Source organism: Procambarus clarkii, chromosome 9 (assembly GCF_040958095.1).
Source record: "Procambarus clarkii isolate CNS0578487 chromosome 9, FALCON_Pclarkii_2.0, whole genome shotgun sequence".
Classification (NCBI taxonomy): Eukaryota; Metazoa; Arthropoda; class Malacostraca; order Decapoda; family Cambaridae; genus Procambarus; species Procambarus clarkii.
The window spans coordinates 26686059-26708558 of record NC_091158.1 but is presented as its reverse complement, the minus strand read 5'-3'; the positions used below and the strand labels follow the sequence as shown (position 1 = coordinate 26708558).

At 49.5% G+C, this 22500-nt stretch overlaps 1 protein-coding gene across 1 annotated transcript in view; it reads right to left on the bottom strand.

The window, feature by feature from the left end:
• Positions 1 to 22500, bottom strand: part of LOC123766092 (double-stranded RNA-binding protein Staufen) — a 343924-nt gene that overhangs the window by 161848 nt on the left and 159576 nt on the right. The window contains exons 9-10 of the mRNA XM_069321293.1: positions 14747 to 14937; positions 11164 to 11304 (exon numbers count right to left, since the gene is read on the bottom strand). Coding sequence (XP_069177394.1) covers positions 11164 to 11304; positions 14747 to 14937 — 332 coding nt within the window. The remainder of the gene's footprint in view (positions 1 to 11163; positions 11305 to 14746; positions 14938 to 22500) is intronic.

Below are 22500 nucleotides of genomic sequence, written 5' to 3'. Positions count from 1 at the left end.
GAAGTAGTGAGGGAGGGAGGGAAGTAGTGAGGGAGGGAGGGAGGGAAGTAGTGAGGGAGGGAGCGAGGGAAGTAGTGAGGGAGGGAGGGAGGGAAGTAGTGAGGGAGGGAGGGAGGGAAGTAGTGAAGGAGGGAGGGTGGGAAGTAGTGAGGGAGGGAGGGAGGGAAGTAGTGAGGGAGGGAGCGAGGGAAGTAGTGAGGGAGGGAGGGAGGGAAGTAGTGAGGGAGGGAGGGAGGGAAGTAGTGAAGGAGGGAGGGTGGGAAGTAGTGAGGGAGGGAGGGAGGGAAGTAGTGAGGGAGGGAGCGAGGGAAGTAGTGAGGGAGGGAGCGAGGGAAGTAGTGAGGGAGGGAGGGAGGGAAGTAGTGAAGGAGGGAGGGTGGGAAGTAGTGAGGAAGGGAGGGAGGGAAGTAGTGAAGGAGGGAGGGTGGGAAGTAGTGAGGAAGGGAGGGAGGGAAGTAGTGAAGGAGGGAGGGTGGGAAGTAGTGAGGGAGGGAGGGAAGTAGTGAAGGAGGGAGGGTGGGAAGTAGTGAGGGAGGGAGGGAGGGAAGTAGTGAAGGAGGGAGGGTGGGAAGTAGTGAGGGAGGGAGGGAGGGAAGTAGTGAGGGAGGGAGGGAGGGAAGTAGTGAAGGAGGGAGGGTGGGAAGTAGTGAGGGAGGGAGGGAGGGAAGTAGTGAAGGAGGGAGGGTGGGAAGTAGTGAGGAAGGGAGGGAGGGAAGTAGTGAAGGAGGGAGGGTGGGAAGTAGTGAGGAAGGGAGGGAGGGAAGTAGTGAAGGAGGGAGGGTGGGAAGTTGTGAGGGAGGGAGGGAGGGAAGTAGTGAGGGAGGGAGGGAGGGAAGTAGTGAAGGAGGGAGCGAGGGAAATAGCCCACCTAACCTATCAGAGGACCCTTAACTTATTGTTGTTGAAAAAAAAAAACAATCCCAAATTTATTTTCATTTTTTTTTCATTTTCAAATTACATCCATATTCGGCCATACGGGCAAACGACCAAAAGCGACGTTCTTTTTAAGAGGACAGGTTGATTAAACGACTCCAAAGCCATGAGGGCACTGCTTGAGTCAACAACAAAGGAAGATTGACAGCGAAAAAGCAGTTGACGAAGAGCATACAGAATTGCATAAAGTTCTGCCATAATAATGATAGTCACCGGAGGCAGGCGACACATATAGGTGTGGTAAGGAAAAACAATGGAGTAGCCTACACTTGGCAGACTTAACCCATCTGTGAAGACGGAAATGGAGTCGGAGTGTGAAGAAAAGTGAGAAAGGAAAAGGAATTTCAGAACTGTAGGAGGGGTAAAAGCTTTAGTCACATGGGTCTGGGTTTTACAAAACTTAGGATGGGGGACCCTCCATGGGAACAAGGATGAAACGGCACAAGGAGAAATATTAGTAACATGAACCGAGAGAGAACAGAGGGAGCAGTGTGCTGACTAGACAACGCCAGTTCCAAAGAAGGCGCTGGCTCAGAAACTGGCACCAAAGGCCCACCTCGACTAGAAGAACCCTGAGGTTTGGCATGACCCTTCCGAGAGGCCCGAGAAAGGCCACCTCGGATGACCAACAAATCTGATATAGGACTGGAACTAGACGAGACAGCCTGCAGAAACTGAATCGCAGCACTCTGAATCACTCAGCAAAGGGTGAAGAAAACCTAAGAGCCAGGTCCCAAATGGAGTCCAAGGAGAGAGCGAGGTTGGCCTGACGACACGTGAGGCGAGAGGCAAGGAACCAAGACACTGGCTCCCAGAGGATCGGCGCAAAAAGCTTCAACAGCGCAGCTGATGCCCTGACTGCCGAGGCCAACGCTCCAGACAAAGGCCCGGCATGCAACGCCTCCATGTCCTCCCTAAGACAGTCCGAGGACAACTCGAGAAGGGAAAAGAAGTGCAAGACCGAGCCCAAATGCCCGCAGGCGCGAAGGTTCTCAGCAGGGAACTGCATGTGCAGTTACTGAAGGCCAACATCCCGAAAAAGCACGGGGGCGAAAAGGCATGCATTGAAGAGTTCCAAATCGCCCCCCAGGTAAACCTGCAGAATGGTAGTAGCCTCCCGCCACTCAACCGTGTGGGTCCAACAAAACCAGTGCCACGCTCCCAGAGAAAAAAGAAGACAGTCTTCCAGCCATGAAGACCCCAGAACCTCGAAACGCACTCAATACGGAGAGGAAGAACTGTACTCAAAGGAGGACGGACCCAGCACAGAAGCATCTCTGGGTTTTGCAGGAGGTAAGCCGTAGTGCCTGCTGAACCTCCTTAGGCAGGACGCAAGAGGCAGAAAATCTCCGGAAGGAAACACCCGAGGAACTCAAGGTAACCCAGAACCAAACCCGAGGAGGAACCAATCTCAAATCAAACTCATACAGGAAAGGGGAGCAAGAAAACCCCTCTCCTTGTAACAACAAACCATGCGACGAGGGCACCAGAACCCAGGCAGGATCAAAGGGGGGTCCAAGCGTCCCAGGGCAACTCATCCCTAGCACCGGGAACCTCCATGTTGGGCCCCGAGGCAGAGCCGTCCTCCACCCCCTGAAGAAAAGGCAGAGTCCTGGGGAAAGGCAGCAAAAATGAGGGGCCTGCTGGTCGGACCCGGAAGCCTCGGCAGGAAGAACAGGCTCAAATGCCTTTGTACTTGAAAGGGGTAGCCCCTGAAGCTGCAGTCTCATCACAGGCAGCATGACGGAGGCAAAACAGGTGACCATCACTTTCTAACATGCACAAAGTGAGATGGGACTGGGAAGACACATCCATGGGTCTGGCAAGCCCAACCGGGTTTTCCAGGGCTCATAAGGGATTCAACCTATAGGAAAACCAGGCAAAGGTGCTGCAAAGCCAGTTGAGCCCAAATGAGAATGTCAACAAGGGGGAAATAGGGCTTTAACTGGACCCCAGAGAAGTGTACAAGCATGGAGGGCCTAGAGAAGGGCCACCAAAATACCTTAGGTGGAATAAGAGTCAAACCAGGCAGCCCTCCTCCAAGCAAAAAAGAAGAAAAAAAAAAAAGCAAAAGCACAACCACAACAGGAGGTACAGGGAACATGGCCGCCGCATTGGTAGGCGTGCTGAGCAGCACCTCGTGCCCCAAACCTAGCAACAACAATACTTACTACCCAAGGCCAAAACAAAGGCCACTAAACTCCAGTTGGCTCCAAGTGTGGGACAACTGTCGAGCAGAAGCAACCCTTACAGAAGTGAAGCCCGAGAGCACCATGGAAGGCAACCCTAGACCCCAAGGGTAGTACTCACAGGGTGCTTAGGGAAGGAACCCCTAAGCACATGCAGCCCTCAGTACTGTTTAATATTCCTGGCCACCTGCAACAGTTTGTGTTGCAGGCGGCCAGGTGGTGCAGGAAACACCACAAGGGCACAAGATCCAGCAAGAAACAGAGGCCAGAGCGACATCCGCCCCCCAGAGCGCTTCAGCTACGCACTGAGGGGGTCCGGGTCTCCCCCTCCCCCTTCTGGGGATGCGTGGAGAAGCTGTACAGTGGCAGTGAATGACAATTACTTGTTTGTTACTTTCCTTTGTTTTCTTTTGGGGAGTTCTATTTCTCTGTTCGTTCTTGGTTTTTTTTACAATTCCTACCATGTAGGTTTTGTTTTGAGATGTCTACCTTCCTGGGTGCCTAACCCCAGTCAGATGTCAGACAAGGAATACCCCCAAATACAAGGGGGGGTCTCCTTAAGACATTCCTCCCTGTGCCTCTCTGAGGTGACCAGGTTCAGGCTCTGGTCCCTGGTAGGTACAACTCCATTGACTGAAGTCCCAGACTAATATGGCTTATATCGGCTCTATATCTCCAGGGAGACAGAGTGGCACCCCACAGAAAGGAAGGGCAAAACACTGAACCCCCGGTTAAACAGCCAAAAAAACGAGGGATAAAAGGTATGGGTGCAAGCAGGGCAAACGGCCAGGGACACCGGGCCCAAAACCAAGGGGCCAGACCCAAACACAGACTTAAAACACAAAACTGGGTGAAAAAATCAACACCCAAGCATTTCCAGAGGAACAGAAGAAAGGCAGAACGCCCTAGAAGAAATAACAACCTGGTTGATGGGGTCCTGGGAGTTCTTCTACTCCCCAAGCCCGGCCCGAGGCCAGGCTTGACTTGTGAGAGTTTGGTCCATTAGGCTGTTGCTTGGAGCGGCCCGCAGGCCCACATACCCACCACAGCCCGGTTGGTCCGGCACTCCTTGGAGGAATAAATCTAGTTTCCACTTGAAGATGTCCACGGTTGTTCCGGCAATATTTCTTATGCTTGCTGGGAGGACGTTGAACAACCGCGGACCTCTGATGTTTATACAGTGTTCTCCGATTGTGCCTATAGCACCTCTGCTCTTCACTGGTTCAACAAAACAGAGAAACGGCAACATGAGGACAAAACTCCCAACAGAGGTAACAAAACACCCTCAAAATGTGAGCACACACTCCCAGGCATATATAAACAAACAAACCACAGCACCGCCCTGGCGGCCCGGCGGGGAAGCGACCTGCAGAAAAGAATATAGCCGCCAAAACAAAAGGAGACACGGCTGAAGTAAAAAAAGAAAAAAAAGTCGAAACATGCCAGCAAATGAGGGAAAATAAAGCAGACAAGAGGAGGGACGAACCACCTCACCCCACACGAGGAGGATTTACTGGGCGTCAATCCTTAACTGTAGCCTCTGTTTACCCACTAGTAACATTGGGTACCTGGTTGTTAAACGATTTGGCAGGTCGTATTCCGGGGAACATAGGATTAAGGTCTTGCCTGAAATACTACGCATGCTAGTAGCTGTACAAGAATGTAAGAACTCTTCTATATATAATAAATAAATAAAAAACCAGCGTTGAATGTAATGAAACGCCATTTTCTGGGTGAGCCCCGGAGGCTCCCTGGAGCTTATCAGGCTAATGTATGTTATATTAGACCGGGACATTAGCTAAGGAGTTCAGACCTACCAGGGACCAGCGCCAGAACCTGGCCCCTTCAAATAGGTTTCAGGGAGCAATGGCCCTGGAAAACCCCTTGTGGTTGGGGTTTTCCTTATCTGCCATTGACCGGGGTTAGGCACCCAGAAAGGTAGGCATAACAAAACAAACCCCACATGGTAAAAAACTCAAAACCGAACAGAGACGTAGAAACTCCCTACAATCACAAGGAAACAAGCAAACAAGCAAACATCACACTTTACTGCCGCGCCGATCTTCCGCGCAGCCCTTCCCGCCCCGGGAGGGGGAGGGGGGAGCCCCAAACCTACCGCGCCAGCTGCCAACCTTCAGTTCGGAAGCTACGCTTCAACCAACGCGAAAAAACCGCCAACCTGTGGGAGGGAGGGTTTCCAGGGAGCCTCCGGGGCTCACCCAGAAAATGGCGTTTCATTACATTCAATGCTGGTTTTCTGTGGGAAGCCCCTACGGCTCCCTGGAGCTTCATACCCAAAGAGAAGGAAAAAAAAGGGCTAACCCGGGAGGCGGCCGCCACAAACTCTGCAACACAAAGCCAAGACAACCGGTCGCAAACCTGCGACCCAAGGCAACAAGAACGCCCAGTAGCAGACGCGCATAAGGATGGGCGGCCAAGAACCTGAGCGACCCACAAATCCCTGCGCCCGAAATGAGCCCTAGACGTCGCCAACAAAGCAGCAAAAGCTGCAAACGTCTGAACAGCACGGGTGCAAAGACAGACCGCAGGCTGGAAGAATGAAAACTCTGCGGACGACCTGGGAGACCCGATCCCTGAAAACAGGGAACGAAGGAACCGGATCAACCACAGCGCATCCCCAGACACGGTACGCCGGTAACTGCAAAAAGCACAACCGGACAACACAGGACGCACCCCTCGGCCAAACCAATCAAGTACCAAGACCCCAAGAACCCCTCCGGAAAGCAGCCGTCTCTACCGTCGCCAGGACGGAGAAAGGCTGCACACGTATAAAGCTACCACCATTACCAAAGAGCAGAAAACTGAACCGAATGGGCTACCACAAACTGAGGGGAAGATAAGAAGGCACCCTGAACAAGGACCAGGATGGCTCAGGCGACGCATGAGCAGGCCGGAGGGGAAACAAAACACGAGAAAACGTATGAAACGTCATACAGTCGCCAAGACGAAGCTCGCTGGTGGGACACCGTCAACAAAGCCACCTGAACACCATAGAGATGGTGATACCCGCTGTCAAAATACCAGACGCGAAGCGCCAAGGAGAAGGCCGAACCAGTCACGGACAGGACCGATTCGGCCTGCTGAAAGAGGCGGAGCCTCAGAAAAAACGCCCCGGGTTTGGACACCTATCAAGCAGCGTCTGAAAAGAAGGCCGGGCCGGCCACCATGGAACCATAAGGACTGTTCTCGTGGGAATGGGCTGCAACCGAGCCAGAATCCGAAGCAACAGCTAGACCAGGAGAAGACGAACAGGTACCCCCACCTCGACCAGTCCTGCCGAAAGCATCCACGTGAAGTCCTCGCAGGTGGGAAAGGGCGCCACAAAATGGGCGACGCCTAGACCACGCTGACCCAAAGACGTCCATGGCCAGGAGTCCATACGCCCGACAGAGCCAACAAAACGAATCGGCGACGACAAGCCAACCCACGAAGAGGAATGAACCGAGACAGCTGTCCGCCAGGACGCAGGACACACCCCGGACATGAACCTCATGGTTAGCCAAACCCCTGTGGTTCCGGCAAGAACCACCAGAGAACAGTCCGAACAGAGCTGAATGGTAGAGCACCTAGTGACCCAAACCCTCCGAAGCGCAAACCAGACAGCCACGAACACCTGAACCGTGCTGTGAGCCCGACGGACAGACAGACTCCATCAACCTCGGCCGACCTGGTGAGCACTGGTCACAAAGCCCCAGCCGAGAGACGACCCATCCGTGAACACATCGAGCGAAGGCTCGGGGAGGTGCCAAGGCGCGGAACCCCGAAAACCCCAAAGAGGAAGCTGGTGACGCAGCACCAACACAAGATCCCTGGAGGAACCCAATGAATGCAAGAGGCGGAAGGGGAGTCTCCGAAGGAACCAACAGACGCCGAAACCAAACCCGACTCCGCGGGCAGACAAGCACGCCGAAGTGCAGACTCCCGCACAACCGCCCAAGCAACCGCTGAGCAACCCGGGACCCCCTCCTGTACAGCCGAAGGCGGGACCACAGCCGCAGCAACACTTCTGGAAGGAAAGACAATGAGTGGCCCAATAGCCCTAAACAAGGCCCAGGTCCGAACCCGGGACAAAAACAGATGGAAAAACCACCAGATCACCAGGAAACCAAACCCGGCGATCTGGAAGGAACCATCCCCTGGCGAGCAGACAAGCGGACTGACTGGGAGCCCACACCAGCCAGTCGTCGAGGTAGGCCAGACACCGAATCTCAGACTCAGACAGGGCACTAAGATCCGGTAAAGATGCAAAAAGTATACGAAGTGCCCATTACAAAAGAGGGAAGGCAATAAAAACAGCAAACCTGAAGCCCCACCACCAACTGTGCCAGTCCCAGAAAACTGGAGAGGAACGTGCCAAGAAGTGACCTAGAGGTCCAGGGCCACCTTCCAGGCACCCGGCCCCAACAGAATCCGAACAGGAGACAACAGTCCTCCGAGGAGGGCATAGGATCCAGGGCGCATACTGAAGAAGTCCAGAAGAACTGCAGACGGGAAAAGCTCACGACTGCAAAGAGCAGACGGGAACCCCAGAAGGATGGGGCGGATCGACCACGCCCCACGCACCCACGAAGCAGAAATGACGAAGCGCAGGGGAAGAAGCCCACCCCGCCAGCTCTGAACCCCCCAAGGGGGAGAAGCCATCCACCGACGCCAGCAGAGGCCAGAAGACAACCCAAAGCGCCCACCAACAGCGGGACCATGCGAGAGGCAACAGAGCGAGCTGCTCCCCCAGTGCCCAGTCAACAGAGAAGGGAACAGAACCCCTTCCGAAAGAAAAAGTACACTACCTAATTCATGATAAGAGACTACGGGAAGTAAACCACACTTCGCTGGAAGACGAAGAGTGAGGGGGGACCTGATCACCACATTCAAGATTCCCAAGGGAATCGACAGGGTTGATAAGGACAGGCTATGTAACACAAGGGGCACACGCACAAGGGGACACAGGTGGAAACTGAGTGCCCAAAAGAGCCACAGAAAAAGTAGAAAGATTTTTTTTTTTTTTTTTTTTTTAGTGTCAGAATGGTAATTGGAAAGCACTAGGAAGTAATGTGGTGACTCCACACACAAGTAACGAGGCTGACCCCCATACAATGTCACATGTAGACATGATAGAGCCCAATAGGCACAGGAACCTGTACACCTGTTGATAGACGGTTGAGAGGCGGGACCCAAGAGCCAGAGCTCAACCCCCGCAAGCACAACTAGGTGAGGACATATATTGTAAAAGTACAAGTCGCCGACTAGTGGGCAGAGAGCACCACGCCGGCCAGGCAAAGAAGGCACAAAACTGCATCAAAAGGCCCACCTCGACAGCAAAACCGCAAAGTCCCAGCACGACCACAACATGTGCCAAGACCCAAAAAGATCAGTCTGCAAGCCAGGAAGACCCCGGAACCCCAGAAGGCAGAACCGGGTCACACGAGGAAACAAAGTCCCCTGAACCCACAAAAGGGGGCCCAAGAGGAAGAAACCTCCAGAACGAAACTAAGGAACCCAAAGGAACCCTGAATCGAACCAGGGGGAGCCCAAACCACCACATTTTGCTGGCGGAGAACACCACTGAAAGGCAAAGCACAGCCCCCAGCAGAACCCCCTGGGAAAATGGTCCCAACAGACCGAAAACCAAGGGACAAGGTGTGGGAGCAAGCATACCAGCCAGGGGCACTGAGCCTAAACCCATAGGCTCAGACCCAAAACAGAAAATTTGGAAAAACCCGGTGTAAAATCAACACCCAAACGTACCCAAAGGAACAGGCAATGGCAAGAAAACACCAGAAAAGCAAAGAAACGACAACAGGAGAACAAAAACCCTTAAAAAAAATGAAAAATCACCCGAGACGCTCGCTCGCACACCCAATCGCATGTAAACAAACCGCAACGCTGCCTGGGGGGCTCACCGGGAAACCGGCAGACGAAATGGCCGCCAGCAGGGGCTGTGACTGACGCTAAATACACAAAAACACGCCAGCAAATGTGGGAAGCTAGCAGACTGGATGGGCGAAAAACGCTGCCTAACAGCAGAAAACCCCCGGCAGGGGCAAAACCGCCCCAGAACTGCTAGCAGGCATCCCCCACAGCCCCGGGAACCAACAACAGAGGCCCCGGGGCAGAGCCGTCCTCCAAGCCCTCCGCCCTTAAAGAAAAGCAAGAGTCCATGGGAAAGGCAACAAGAAAGGGCTGCTGGTAAGACCCAGAAGCCTTGGCAGGAGGCACAGGCTCAAACCTCCGTCCCCAACCCGAACGGGGCAGCCCCCGAAAACCGCCAGAGTCTCTGCCGCAACTAAACCCCGCCCCGACCCCGAAACCCGCAGACGGTCCGGAGCTGGGAACATGGAGGGAAAGGTGCGAACAGCACCTAACCAAACGGGGTGGCCACGGGGCATTCGAGTGGGAAACCAACCTAGCATGTTGCAGCAACCTAACCTAGCTTGCAACACGGATGCCGCCTGTACTCTGAACAGTAATAACATCAGGAGAGTACTGGAGAACAAGCAGAGAATCTCTCGCAAGACTCAGGGTCAAGGTGTCAGTGACCCAACAGGCTGCATGACGGAGGTAAAAATGGCGACTGTCACCCGGAGACAAGGGAACAGCAACCAACGATCCCGTACAAGACGGGTTGGAACCCGGAAGACACATTCAATGGTCCCCCGAGCCCAGACAGGGGTTTCCAGGGCCCGTAGGGTTACAACTACGGGAAGCCCGGGCAAGGTGTTGCTAACCGGTTAAGAAACCCAAACATAACAAGAGGGTAGATTATAGCACTGAAAACCCCTGAGACGTGTACAATCACGGGGGCCTAGCAGAGGGCCGCCAAACACTACCAGTGGAACTAACCACCTTAGGCAGACCCCCCCAGGCAAGAAAAAATTAAAAACAAAAGAAAAACCCCGCAAAAGTACACCGTCTGCAGAGGCAACAGAATCCGGCCGCCGCTTAGGTGGCAGGCTGTGCAACACCTTGACGCCCTAACCAGCACAATACCAATCCCTACCCAGGACCAAACAAGGGCCCCAAGCCCCAGCTGGCCCCAAGGGCGAGGCAAATGCCGAGCAGCAAGAACCTCTACGGGAATGGTTCCCGAACGCCCCAGGGAAGATAACCCTGTTACGCAAGGGCAGTGCTCACAGGGCGCTTAGGGAAATCAGCCACTAAGCGCATGCAGCCCCGGTACTGATGAAGTACTCCTGGCCACCGCACAACACAACACACGGCAGTGAACGCCACACAAGGTAAACACCGCCTAGGAAACCGAGGCCAGAGAAGCGTCAATCTCGGTTGACATTAGCGAACAAACTGAAGCTTGGCAGCCGGCGCGGTAGGTCCGGGGCTCCCCCTCCCCCTCCCCCTCCCGGGGCGGGGAGGGCTGCGCGGACGATCGGCGCGGTAGTAAAGTGTGATGTTTGCTTGTTTCCTTGTGATTGTAGGGAGTTTCTACCTCTCTGTTCGTTTTTTTTGTTTTAGTTTTTTACCATGTGGGGTTTGTTTTGCTATGCCTACCTTTCTGGGTGCCTAACCCCGGTCGATGGCAGATAAGGAAAACCCCAACCACAAGGGGTTTTCCAGGGCCATTGCTCCCTGAAACCTCTCTGAAGGGGCGAGGTTCTGGCGCTGGTCCCTGGTAGGTCTGAACTCCTTAGCTAATGTCCCGGTCTAATATAACATACATTGGCCCGATAAGCTCCAGGGAGCCGTAGGAGCTCCCCACAGAAAAAATGTGGACATCTTCAAGAGAAAACTAGATTCAAGAAGTGCCAGACCAACTGGGCTGTGGTGGAAATGTGGGCCAGTGGGCCACTCCAAGAAACAGCCTGTTGGCTGTTTTTTGGAGGAGAAACAGATCTCAGAAGTCAAGTCTGGCCTCGAGCCGGGCTTGGGGAGTAAAAGAACTCCCTGGAACCCAATCAAGCAGGTAATATACTAAATATTTTCAAGACTTTTGTCAAACCTGGTAAATAAGACTTGTTCAGCCGCCAAAACAAACATGCGGGAATAAAAGCATCGATGGTGTACTTGCCTCTGGACCCACCTTGATGAGGTTTCTGCTTTTCTTCTTGGTGGTGGGTTTACGCTTGATGCGTACCAGAGTTGTTGGGGGAAGTGCTGGAAGCTTGCGAAGTTCTTCCAGCATTAATTCAGCCGCTCGTTTTTTGCTGACCTGTTTGTATATGAGGTATAATATATGATTTGTGAAGATGATGCAGTTTTTCTAGCCAAGGATGAGACAGATCTATGCAGATAACTTTATTGATGAGATATTGATGACTTTAAATACCCTTACTCCCTTTTTTCTGTAACTGAGTAATATAAATGTCTGTTTCCTCCTCTTTAATTATTCAATTATTTATCATCATCTTATCCCCACCCTTAGTTAATAACTAGTGATATAAATATTAAAAACAAGTGGAGGAAACAAGAATACATTCAGTGAAATTGGAATAAACTGAAGCTTTTAAACCAGGCCAGCTTGGTTCACATTTCCTACCATCTTCAGGCACAGGACTTCATTATGCAGCATTCTCATGCTGTATGTGGACACTCCACTCAACAACTCCACTCCACTCAACACCTCCACTCCACTCCACTCAACACCTCCACTCCACTCCACTCAACACCTCCACTCCACTCAACACCTCCACTCCACTCAACACCTCCACTCAACACCTCCACTCCACTCCACTCAACACCTCCACTCCACACCTCCACTCAACACCTCCACTCCACACCTCCACTCCACACCTCCACTCAACACCTCCACTCAACACCTCCACTCAACACCTCCACTCAACACCTCCACTCCACTCAACACCTCCACTCCACTCAACACCTCCACTCCACTCAACACCTCCACTCCACTCAACACCTCCACTCCACTCCACTCCACTCAACACCTCCACTCCACTCAACACCTCCACTCCACTCCACTCAACACCTCCACTCCACTCCACTCAACACCTCCACTCCACTCCACTCCACTCAACACCTCCACTCCACTCCACTCCACTCAACACCTCCACTCCACTCCACTCCACTCAACACCTCCACTCCACTCCACTCCACTCAACACCTCCACTCCACTCCACTCCACTCAACACCTCCACTCCACTCCACTCCACTCAACACCTCCACTCCACTCCACTCAACACCTCCACTCCACTCCACTCAACACCTCCACTCCACTCCACTCAACACCTCCACTCCACTCCACTCAACACCTCCACTCCACTCAACACCTCCACTCCACTCAACACCTCCACTCCACTCAACACCTCCACTCCACTCAACACCTCCACTCCACTCAACACCTCCACTCCACTCAACACCTCCACTCCACTCAACACCTCCACTCCACTCAACACCTCCACTCCACTCCACTCAACACCTCCACTCCACTCAACACCTCCACTCCACTCCACTCAACACCTCCACTCCACTCCACTCAACACCTCCACTCCACTCAACACCTCCACTCCACTCAACACCTCCACTCCACTCCACTCAACACCTCCACTCCACTCCACTCAACACCTCCACTCCACTCCACTCAACACCTCCACTCCACTCCACTCAACACCTCCACTCCACTCCACTCAACACCTCCACTCCACTCCACTCAACACCTCCACTCCACTCCACTCAACACCTCCACTCCACTCCACTCAACACCTCCACTCCACTCCACTCAACACCTCCACTCCACTCCACTCAACACCTCCACTCCACTCCACTCAACACCTCCACTCCACTCCACTCAACACCTCCACTCCACTCCACTCAACACCTCCACTCCACTCCACTCAACACCTCCACTCCACTCCACTCAACACCTCCACTCCACTCCACTCAACACCTCCACTCCACTCCACTCAACACCTCCACTCCACTCCACTCAACACCTCCACTCCACTCAACACCTCCACTCCACTCCACTCAACACCTCCACTCCACTCAACACCTCCACTCCACTCCACTCAACACCTCCACTCCACTCCACTCAACACCTCCACTCCACTCAACACCTCCACTCCACTCCACTCAACAACTTAACTGTTTATTATTGAAGTTGAATTTGCTGAAATCTCTTCCACTGGGAATCGGGACTGGTTTTGAAACTCATCAACACAGTCGGCACATTACTACTATGCAACACCTGCTCTCGTAGTTGGCAACACAACTCATCAACACAGTCGGCACATTACTACTATGCAACACCTGCTCTCATAGTTGGCAACACAACTCATCAACACAGTCGGCACATTACTACTATGCAACACCTGCTCTCATAGTTGGCAACACAACTCATCAACACAGTCGGCACATTACTACTATGCACCTCCTGCTCTCATAGTTGACAACACACAACTCATCAACACAGTCGACACATTACTACTATGCACCTCCTGCTCTCATGGTTGACAACACACAACTCATCAACACAGTCGGCACATTACTACTATGCACCTCCTGCTCTCATGGTTGACAACACACAACTCATCAACACAGTCGACACATTACTACTATGCACCTCCTGCTCTCATGGTTGGCAACACACAACTCATCAACACAGTCGGCACATTACTACTATGCAACACCTGCTCTCATAGTTGACAACACAACTCATCAACACAGTCGACACATTACTACTATGCACCTCCTGCTCTCATAGTTGACAACACACAACTCATCAACACAGTCGGCACATTACTACTATGCACCTCCTGCTCTCATGGTTGACAACACACAACTCATCAACACAGTCGGCACATTACTACTATGCACCTCCTGCTCTCATGGTTGACAACTCACAACTCATCAACACAGTCGACACATTACTACTATGCACCTCCTGCTCTCATGGTTGACAACACACAACTCATCAACACAGTCGACACATTACTACTATGCACCTCCTGCTCTCATGGTTGACAACACACAACTCATCAACACAGTCGACACATTACTACTATGCACCTCCTGTTCTCATGGTTGACAACACACAACTCATCAACACAGTCGACACATTACTACTATGCACCTCCTGCTCTCATGGTTGACAACACACAACTCATCAACACAGTCGACACATTACTACTATGCACCTCCTGCTCTCATGGTTGACAACACACAACTCATCAACACAGTCGACACATTACTACTATGCACCTCCTGCTCTCATGGTTGACAACACACAACTCATCAACACAGTCGACACATTACTACTATGCACCTCCTGCTCTCATGGTTGACAACACACAACTCATCAACACAGTCGACACATTACTACTATGCACCTCCTGCTCTCATAGTTGACAACACACAACTCATCAACACAGTCGACACATTACTACTATGCACCTCCTGCTCACATAGTTGACAACACAACTCATCAACACAGTCGACACATTACTACTATGCACCTCCTGCTCACATAGTTGACAACACACAACTCATCAACACAGTCGACACATTACTACTATGCACCTCCTGCTCACATAGTTGACAACACAACTCATCAACACAGTCGACACATTACTACTATGCACCTCCTCCTCTCATGGTTGACAACTAAACATGTGTAGCACACACAATAAGCAACTTACCTTCTTTCCTGTGCCTTCACCCTCAGTTTTGTACTCTCCGACTATGCATACTGTGACAAATGTTCGAACATGTGGAGGCCCAGATTCACGAATAACCTCAAATGTTACCGTCAAATTTCTCTTCAAAGCAATTTCGTGAACCAATGAAATTGGCGATTTCAAATCAGCATTTGGATCAAGATCAGAGAGATCTGTTAAGAGAAAAACAAATAGATTAGAGGCTGGCATGTAATTCAAGTCTAACCTGTACATAGTGACTTATGATGATGCCTGGGCACACCGGTGACTTATGAAACCCCATATTCGAACATCACAGCATGATGACATAAATCACTAATTACATACAAATACTGCTGTCACAAAACTTTTCTAAAACCAATTAGGGTATTGCTTTAACAGCTCCATGTCAGTTTTAGCAACAATTGACAGGTAAGCTTTATAGCTTTCAAAAAATAAGGCTTACAAATTCTTGAAATGTAAGAGACTTTAAATTCAACTTAAATTCCTTATGAAAGGATATAACCTTTCAGACAATGGGAACATATACAACCTATATGATATATATATGTATAGGTATTTAATGATCAATACTGGAGAATATGCATCAACAGGGACTCAAGCAAGGTTATGCAAGATTTATAGCATTTTATGAATTTGAAAAACCCAGCATTAAATGTAATGAAATGGCTATTTCTGGAGTAGCCCTGATGGCTCCTTGAAGCTATCTTGTTAAGACAGCTCCATATTAACCCTTAAACTGCTAACTGTTAAAAAGCCGACATCCCCAGGGCACACAAGAAAAAAATTGTTCCGAATTTTTTTCTTGTGAAGCTTAGCCTTGTGAGTGAATTAGCCTTCTGGAAATACAAAAATCAAAATAAAGTCTCTAGCTCTTGTGGTTTAGCTGTAGTGGTCTGGAGAAGTCTCTAGCTCTTGTGGTTTAGCTGTAGTGGTCTGGAGAAGTCTCTAGCTCTTGTGGTTTAGCTGTAGTGGTCTGGAGAAGTCTCTAGCTCTTGTGGTTTAGCTGTAGTGGTCTGGAGAAGTCTCTAGCTCTTGTGGTTTAGCTGTAGTGGTCTGGAGAAGTCTCTAGCTCTTGTGGTTTAGCTGTAGTGGTCTGGAGAATTTGCAAATTTTTAGATAAAATGAGTTGAGGTGCCGCATAGCAATAACTTTGTTGATTTATTTTCAGTGTTTCTCACTTATTTATATAGTGTTTTCATGCTAACAGGTTGTATTTGTATGTCAAAGGTGCTGTCTATTATGAATATTTTGAAAATATAAGTATGTATGGATATACGAGTATAGATATATAGACACCTAAACAATTATTCATAATAATATGTATATTTATATAAGACAATCTTAAAATTGCAGCTAGAACACATTTTGCCTCAAATATATACATGATAATCACTCATTTGCTGTTGCTAAAAGTTCAGTGTCTCCTCTACGGCTGCCCTAAACGTTCAGACACTGGAGAGTGATGTCGCCAAGCAATGGTCATCATTTTCTTACTAAGGCCCTAGAAGGAAAGTGAGGGACTCTGGATTTTTTTTTAAAGACTGGGGGGATGGTTACTAGTGGTCTGAGGAAGCAAATGTGAGCTTTATGTGCAGGACTATTTTAACTCTTAGACCGTGCATATTTCCGCGAATATAGGGGGCATTATAGCAAAAAATATTCAAATTATGTAAAAATAACTTAAAATGTTAAACAAATCAACTTATTGGCTTCAGTGTTGTGAAACTCATCAAAATATTTTCAGAAATTGATTTTGGACAAATTTTTAAAAATAAGAATATTTTATTGATAAGAACAGCTGCTAATAACTGGAAGTGAAGGATTATGCAGTAATAGAGAGATGCAAGCATCTGTCCGACGCTCAAAGAAGAACAATAGTAGTAAGAAGTGTCCACAAAGTGGATATGCAGTTGGTGCCTTTATATCATTGCTGAGTAATACATAATAACACAAATAATAATGAATATGTTAATATGATCTATTTTGTTATATGTCATATAAATACATTATCTAATGTTATTATATGTTACTTTTATCAATGTCCCAAAAATATTTTTTTTAGGGAATTTTTTATTTTTTTATATTTCAGTTTTATCTTTGTTTATTATTTGATTTTGTTGTAACGTTTACATCCTGGAGGGTGCATGTGTTTCCCTAACTATGTCAAGACACAATGAAATTGGTCAACAAATAAATCGGTCACAACTCGCAAAACTAGGGACTTTTAATTTTTTTTGGCTGATTTTTTCTGATTTCAAACTATTTTCTTTGTTTCTTTTTGTTTTGATGATTAGGGATCATATTAGAGCTTTTTCACTTATATAAAGTATACCCTAAATATATCCCTCCTAAACCATTATAATTGTTATAATTATCACTATATTTTGTGTTTTTGGGGGGTTATTTTTTCTTGACCATTTCAACACACATTGACCTACAACTTTCACATATTCGAGTACGAATGCCAAACAATGTTTATTAAAACATACAATTAAATTAATGAATTAAAACTACGTTTATTCATTGTTGATAACTTCAACTTCAATTATCTCTGAAACCAGAGTTTCAACTTTGAATGGTGTTACGACCCTGGGTTCTAATTTGGAAAGCAAGGGTCAATTTGAGTTCTAAATAATTGTATACATTAACTCATAGGATTGGATTACGTAAGAGGGATAGTTAATTAACAATAACATTTATACTCAGGGCTTCTCATACCTCTCAGGCGTCATGTTTCCGTCTTCCTTGCCAGACGTAAGACGAATCTTGTTTCTCACAGAACATTCAGACTCTGAACTTGTTGATTATTAAACATAAGATTGACCTAGTTATCAGCTATTCTTAGAATTGTTAAAGTAACTAGTAATAAAGGTCGGTGAAGACTTGTAAGGATTGTGGCTGTATGACCAGTTAGGTACCTTCCAGGCAGCATACTTAAGAGAGCTCGGTAGGCTGTTCTCCTCCTCTTCTCTGGGCGGCTGCTGTGATGTTTACACCTTCCATGTGGGCTCTGTTCTCCTCCTCCCACTTTCTTCTCTCCCTATACCCTATGTCCAAGTTAAGTATCTTTCCGTATTATTACCGTGCTATTGGTTAGGTGTAGGTTTAGTGATTTGTGTATTCTAAGCCAGTGTTTTGGTCTCTAAGTGTACTCTAAGGTGACTAGTGCATCCACGTGTGTTACAGTTTACCAAGGCTGCTTCAAGTCTTTACAAGTGCCCTTCAGGAAAGTAGTCTTTACCCTAGTGTTGCAATTGTAACCCTTGCATCCTGCTTATGTGGACCAAGGTGTTTAACGTAAGGTAGAGTGGTAAAGTGATTTATTGTATTTATGTATATGGGGGGTTATTAGAGGGTTTAACAAATAAGGATAAAGCTAGGAGTGTCTTTTCATCCTGTTTAGAGTGGAGTAGGTGATTACCATAGACGGCAGACGTTAGCCAAACAAGCATTCATTGCTGGGAATATTCTTCCCTGGGATCCAGGGCCTACCTATCTCCACTATTTTAGGAAATCCTTTGATTGTAACCATTGGCTCTCTTGGTACAACCTCCTGCCGCCTATAACAAGTGGAGGCCTGTCCGGGATCTGAATTTTTTTATATATAAATTGTAAAAAGTTAGATTTAAGAATGCCAAACTAAATTTTTTGCATTCCGCAGAACGGTTGTGTGGTAGCGTAGGGTCCAGGTCAACTAACAAAGGATACATCTTGCACTGACTGGACATCCAACTGGATCTCTTCACTATTGAGGTAAGTGTGGCCCTGTAATAGGGGCTGTATGAAATTTTTTTATTTTTTTCCTATTTTTATTTTTACTTTTGGCAAGTATCTAGAATAATTAATGATGGAGGCTAAATTGCAGGAACTGGCAAAGACACCTTCAGTGGTAGAGATTTAGAAACTAACCAAACCTAACTTAATATTGTTAGGCAATGAACTTGGTCTCGACTTAATTGAAGCTACTTAAAAGTGGGTCTTAACGAATGAAATTTAACAGCATTGCATAGACCAGGGCCTATTGGCAAGTGATACAATTTTATGACAGGCCAGTCCAGCTGAAAGTGGAGCTAGTAGGAATATAGTTAGAATTACAGCTAGCCCAATTAAGACTGGCAGAGCAAAATGCTAGAGTAGCAGAGCAGGAGGCAAAATTGGCAGAGCAAAATGCTAAAGTAGAGGAGCAAAGGCTCAAAAAACCAGCGTTGAATGTAATGAAACGCCATTTTCTGGGTGAGTCCCGGAGGCTCCCCGGAGCTATCCCAGGCTGATATGCTAATGTCAGACTTTGGCATCAGTCATGTGTATGGAGTTCTTAGGCCTACCGGGGACCACGGCCAGAACCGGGCCCCCCTCAGAGAGGCAAGGGGAGCAATGGCCTATAGAAGCCCCCGTGTAGTTGGAAGCATTCTATGTCTGCCATCGACCGGAACAGGCACCCAGAAAGATAAGCGCCCCAAAACAAACCCCTATTCTGGTTAAAATTGCTACCTAAAACCGAACTAGTGGATAGAACTCCCCAACCGAAAACAAGCAAACTAGTGTGACGTCACACACTGCCGCGCCGCTGTCTGCGCAGCTCCCCCCTCCCCGGGAGGGGGAAGGGGGAGCCCCAGACCCCCCGCGCCGGCTACCCACACCTCAGTTCTTGAGGCTGGATGTCAAAAACGCGAAAAACCGCCGACCGGAGGGAGGGAGGGAGGGATGCCGGGGAGCCTCCGGGACTCACCCAGAAAATGGCGTTTCATTACATTCAACGCTGGTTTTCTGGGGGGAGCCCCGTCGGCTCCCCGGAGCTAACTACCCACAGACAGAAAAAGAGGGACTTACCCGGGAGGCGGTCGTCGCTCACCCCTCAACTCGAAGCCGAGACAACTGGCTGCAACCGCCGACCCAAAGCAACACAGGCCCGACGAGGCCCAGGGACATTCACAAGGTAACGAGCAGCCAGGACCCTGTTCGACCGCCAAAATCCCCGCGCCCGAATATCAGACCAAGACATATTCCCAAAGACGGCAGCAAGAGCCGCGAACTTACGAACGTCATGGGCACGGGGATAGACCGCAGGCTGGCTGGACCTAATAACCCTGCGGACGACCTGAGAGACCCGAACCCGCGAACAGGGAAGAAGGGAAACCGGATCAACCCACAGCGCGTCCCCGGACACAGAAGCTGTGGCGCGCAAATAACGGCGAAGCGCCGCAACCGGACACAAAACATGATGCACCCCCGGCCTGACCAACCAAGCATCAACCACCCATGGACCCCTCCGGAACGCAGCAGTCTCATTCTTTGCCAGAAAAGAAGGAGACGGCTGCAAACGAACAAAACCATCACCACGACCAAAAGAGCAGAAACCCCTGCGCCGGAGGAGAGCATGAAGCTCCCCTACCCGACCCCCAGAGGCCAAAGCCAACAAGAAAAGGGCCTTGGAAAAACAATCCTGGACCGAAGGGGCCACAACGAAACGAGGAGATGAAAGGAAAGCGAGCACTCTGTCCAAAGACCAGGACGGCTCAGGCGACGCATGAGCAGGCCGGAGGTGAAACAATGCACGAGACAGCTTGCGAAACGGCGCAGACGTAACATCGATACCGAAAGCAAGCTGAAGCGGCTCCGCCAGCGTCGCACGATACGAAGCGACAGTGTTAGGCATAAGATGACGGTCCTGAAACAACCACGAGAGGAAGGACAAGACCACCCGAACAGACAAGGAGCTAACACGACGAAGACGCAAAAAGAAACTGAATAAAATGACGGAACCCCCCACCAGGCAAAAACAAAAAGAAAAACAAAACCCCGCAAGAGGACAGCGAACCCCAAGGAACAGAGCCGGCCGCGATGTCGGGAAATACAAGCTGAGCAGCCCGAGTACTGAAGATAACTCCTGGCTCTCGCACCCACAAAACTAACACCACACACAAAGCACAGTGCAGTAGCGACACCGGAGCCAGAGCACACGACCATCGCCTATAGCATCAGCCTCAAGAACTGAGGTGTGGGTAGCCGGCGCGGGGGGTCTGGGGCTCCCCCTTCCCCCTCCCGGGGAGGGGGGAGCTGCGCAGACAGCGGCGCGGCAGTGTGTGACGTCACACTAGTTTGCTTGTTTTCGGTTGGGGAGTTCTATCCACTAGTTCGGTTTTAGGTAGCAATTTTAACCAGAATAGGGGTTTGTTTTGGGGCGCTTACCTTTCTGGGTGCCTGTTCCGGTCGATGGCAGACATAGAATGCTTCCAACTACACGGGGGCTTCTATAGGCCATTGCTCCCCTTGCCTCTCTGAGGGGGCCCGGTTCTGGCCGTGGTCCCCGGTAGGCCTAAGAACTCCATACACATGACTGATGCCAAAGTCTGACATTAGCATATCAGCCTGGGATAGCTCCGGGGAGCCGACGGGGCTCCCCCCAGAAATGAGGCGGAAAGATTTAGAGTAAATATCTCTGTACCACCACCTGTCAGGGATTCAAAACCCAGGCATTATGATAAAAAGAATAACCTGCTTGAACTTTCAGAGTTAGACCCTGAAAGGTTTTTCAACCATTTTCAGAGACTGGCCATGTCCATGAACTGGCCAGAGGAAGAGTGGGTGAAAATCCTACAAGGAAAACTTAGAGGTAAAGCCCAAGATATTTTTACAAACATGCCTGACTGCGATTGTTTTGATTATAGTAAAGTCAGGAAACGGATTTTGAGGGCATATGAAATTATGTCTGAAGCTCACCGCCAAGCTTATCGCAACCTTAAGTCTACACACAACCAACCTCTCACTGAATTTGCTAACGATCAAATAATACTATTCGAAAAATGGATTCGCTTGGTTAAAGCCGAAACAAACGAGGCACTCAGGAATTTAATTTTAATGGAGGGATTTATAGATAATATGCCAGAGCCGGTAGCACAGTATTAAGAGAAAGGACGGAGGTAGATACAAATATTATAGATTTGGCCAAGTTGGCAGAAAACTACCAGTTAGCGAGCAAACAGCCCAATACAAATAATTATAGCCCAATTAGTAACAAAACTTATACCCACAGCCAGTCCAGACCAGCCCATTCTAACCCTGTAACTAATGCACCTTCTTTTCCAGACAAAACTAACCAGGTTAAATTGTCTAACCGAGAGGGAGCCGGTCGACCGAGCGGACAGCATGCTGGACTTGTGATCCTGTGGTCCTGGGTTCGATCCCAGGCGCCGGCGAGAAACAATGGGCAGAGTTTCTTTCACCCTATGCCCCTGTTACCTAGCAGTAAAATAGGTACCTGGGTGTTAGTCAGCTGTCATGGGCTGCTTCCTGGGGGTGGAGGCCTGGTCGAGGACCGGGCCGAGGGGACACTAAAAAGCCCCGAAATCATCTCAAGATAACCCCATGGCACCTAAGGGTGAACCAAAGGGAAATTCTGGTAGTAATGTCTCTTCTCCCTGATGATACTGTGGTCACTGTAAACATTCAAACCACACTACTAGCCGTTGTTGACAATTGTACCCAGAAAAAAGACCCAATGCTCTGGTTGTGACACAAGGCATGAGGCCTTCTAAAGGGTTAGGGAGGAAGACCTCCAACCCACAGTGGCTGGACCTGCTTACTCCATTCTTGTAAAAAGGGAGGTTTTTGACTTCTGAGGGTTCTTCCTGGAAGGACGTGGTGATCTTCCGAGACACTGGTGCCATCCAGACTTTAATTTTGGAGAGTGCGTTGCAAGGTGCCAACACTCGACACTGGAGAGGTAGCACTGG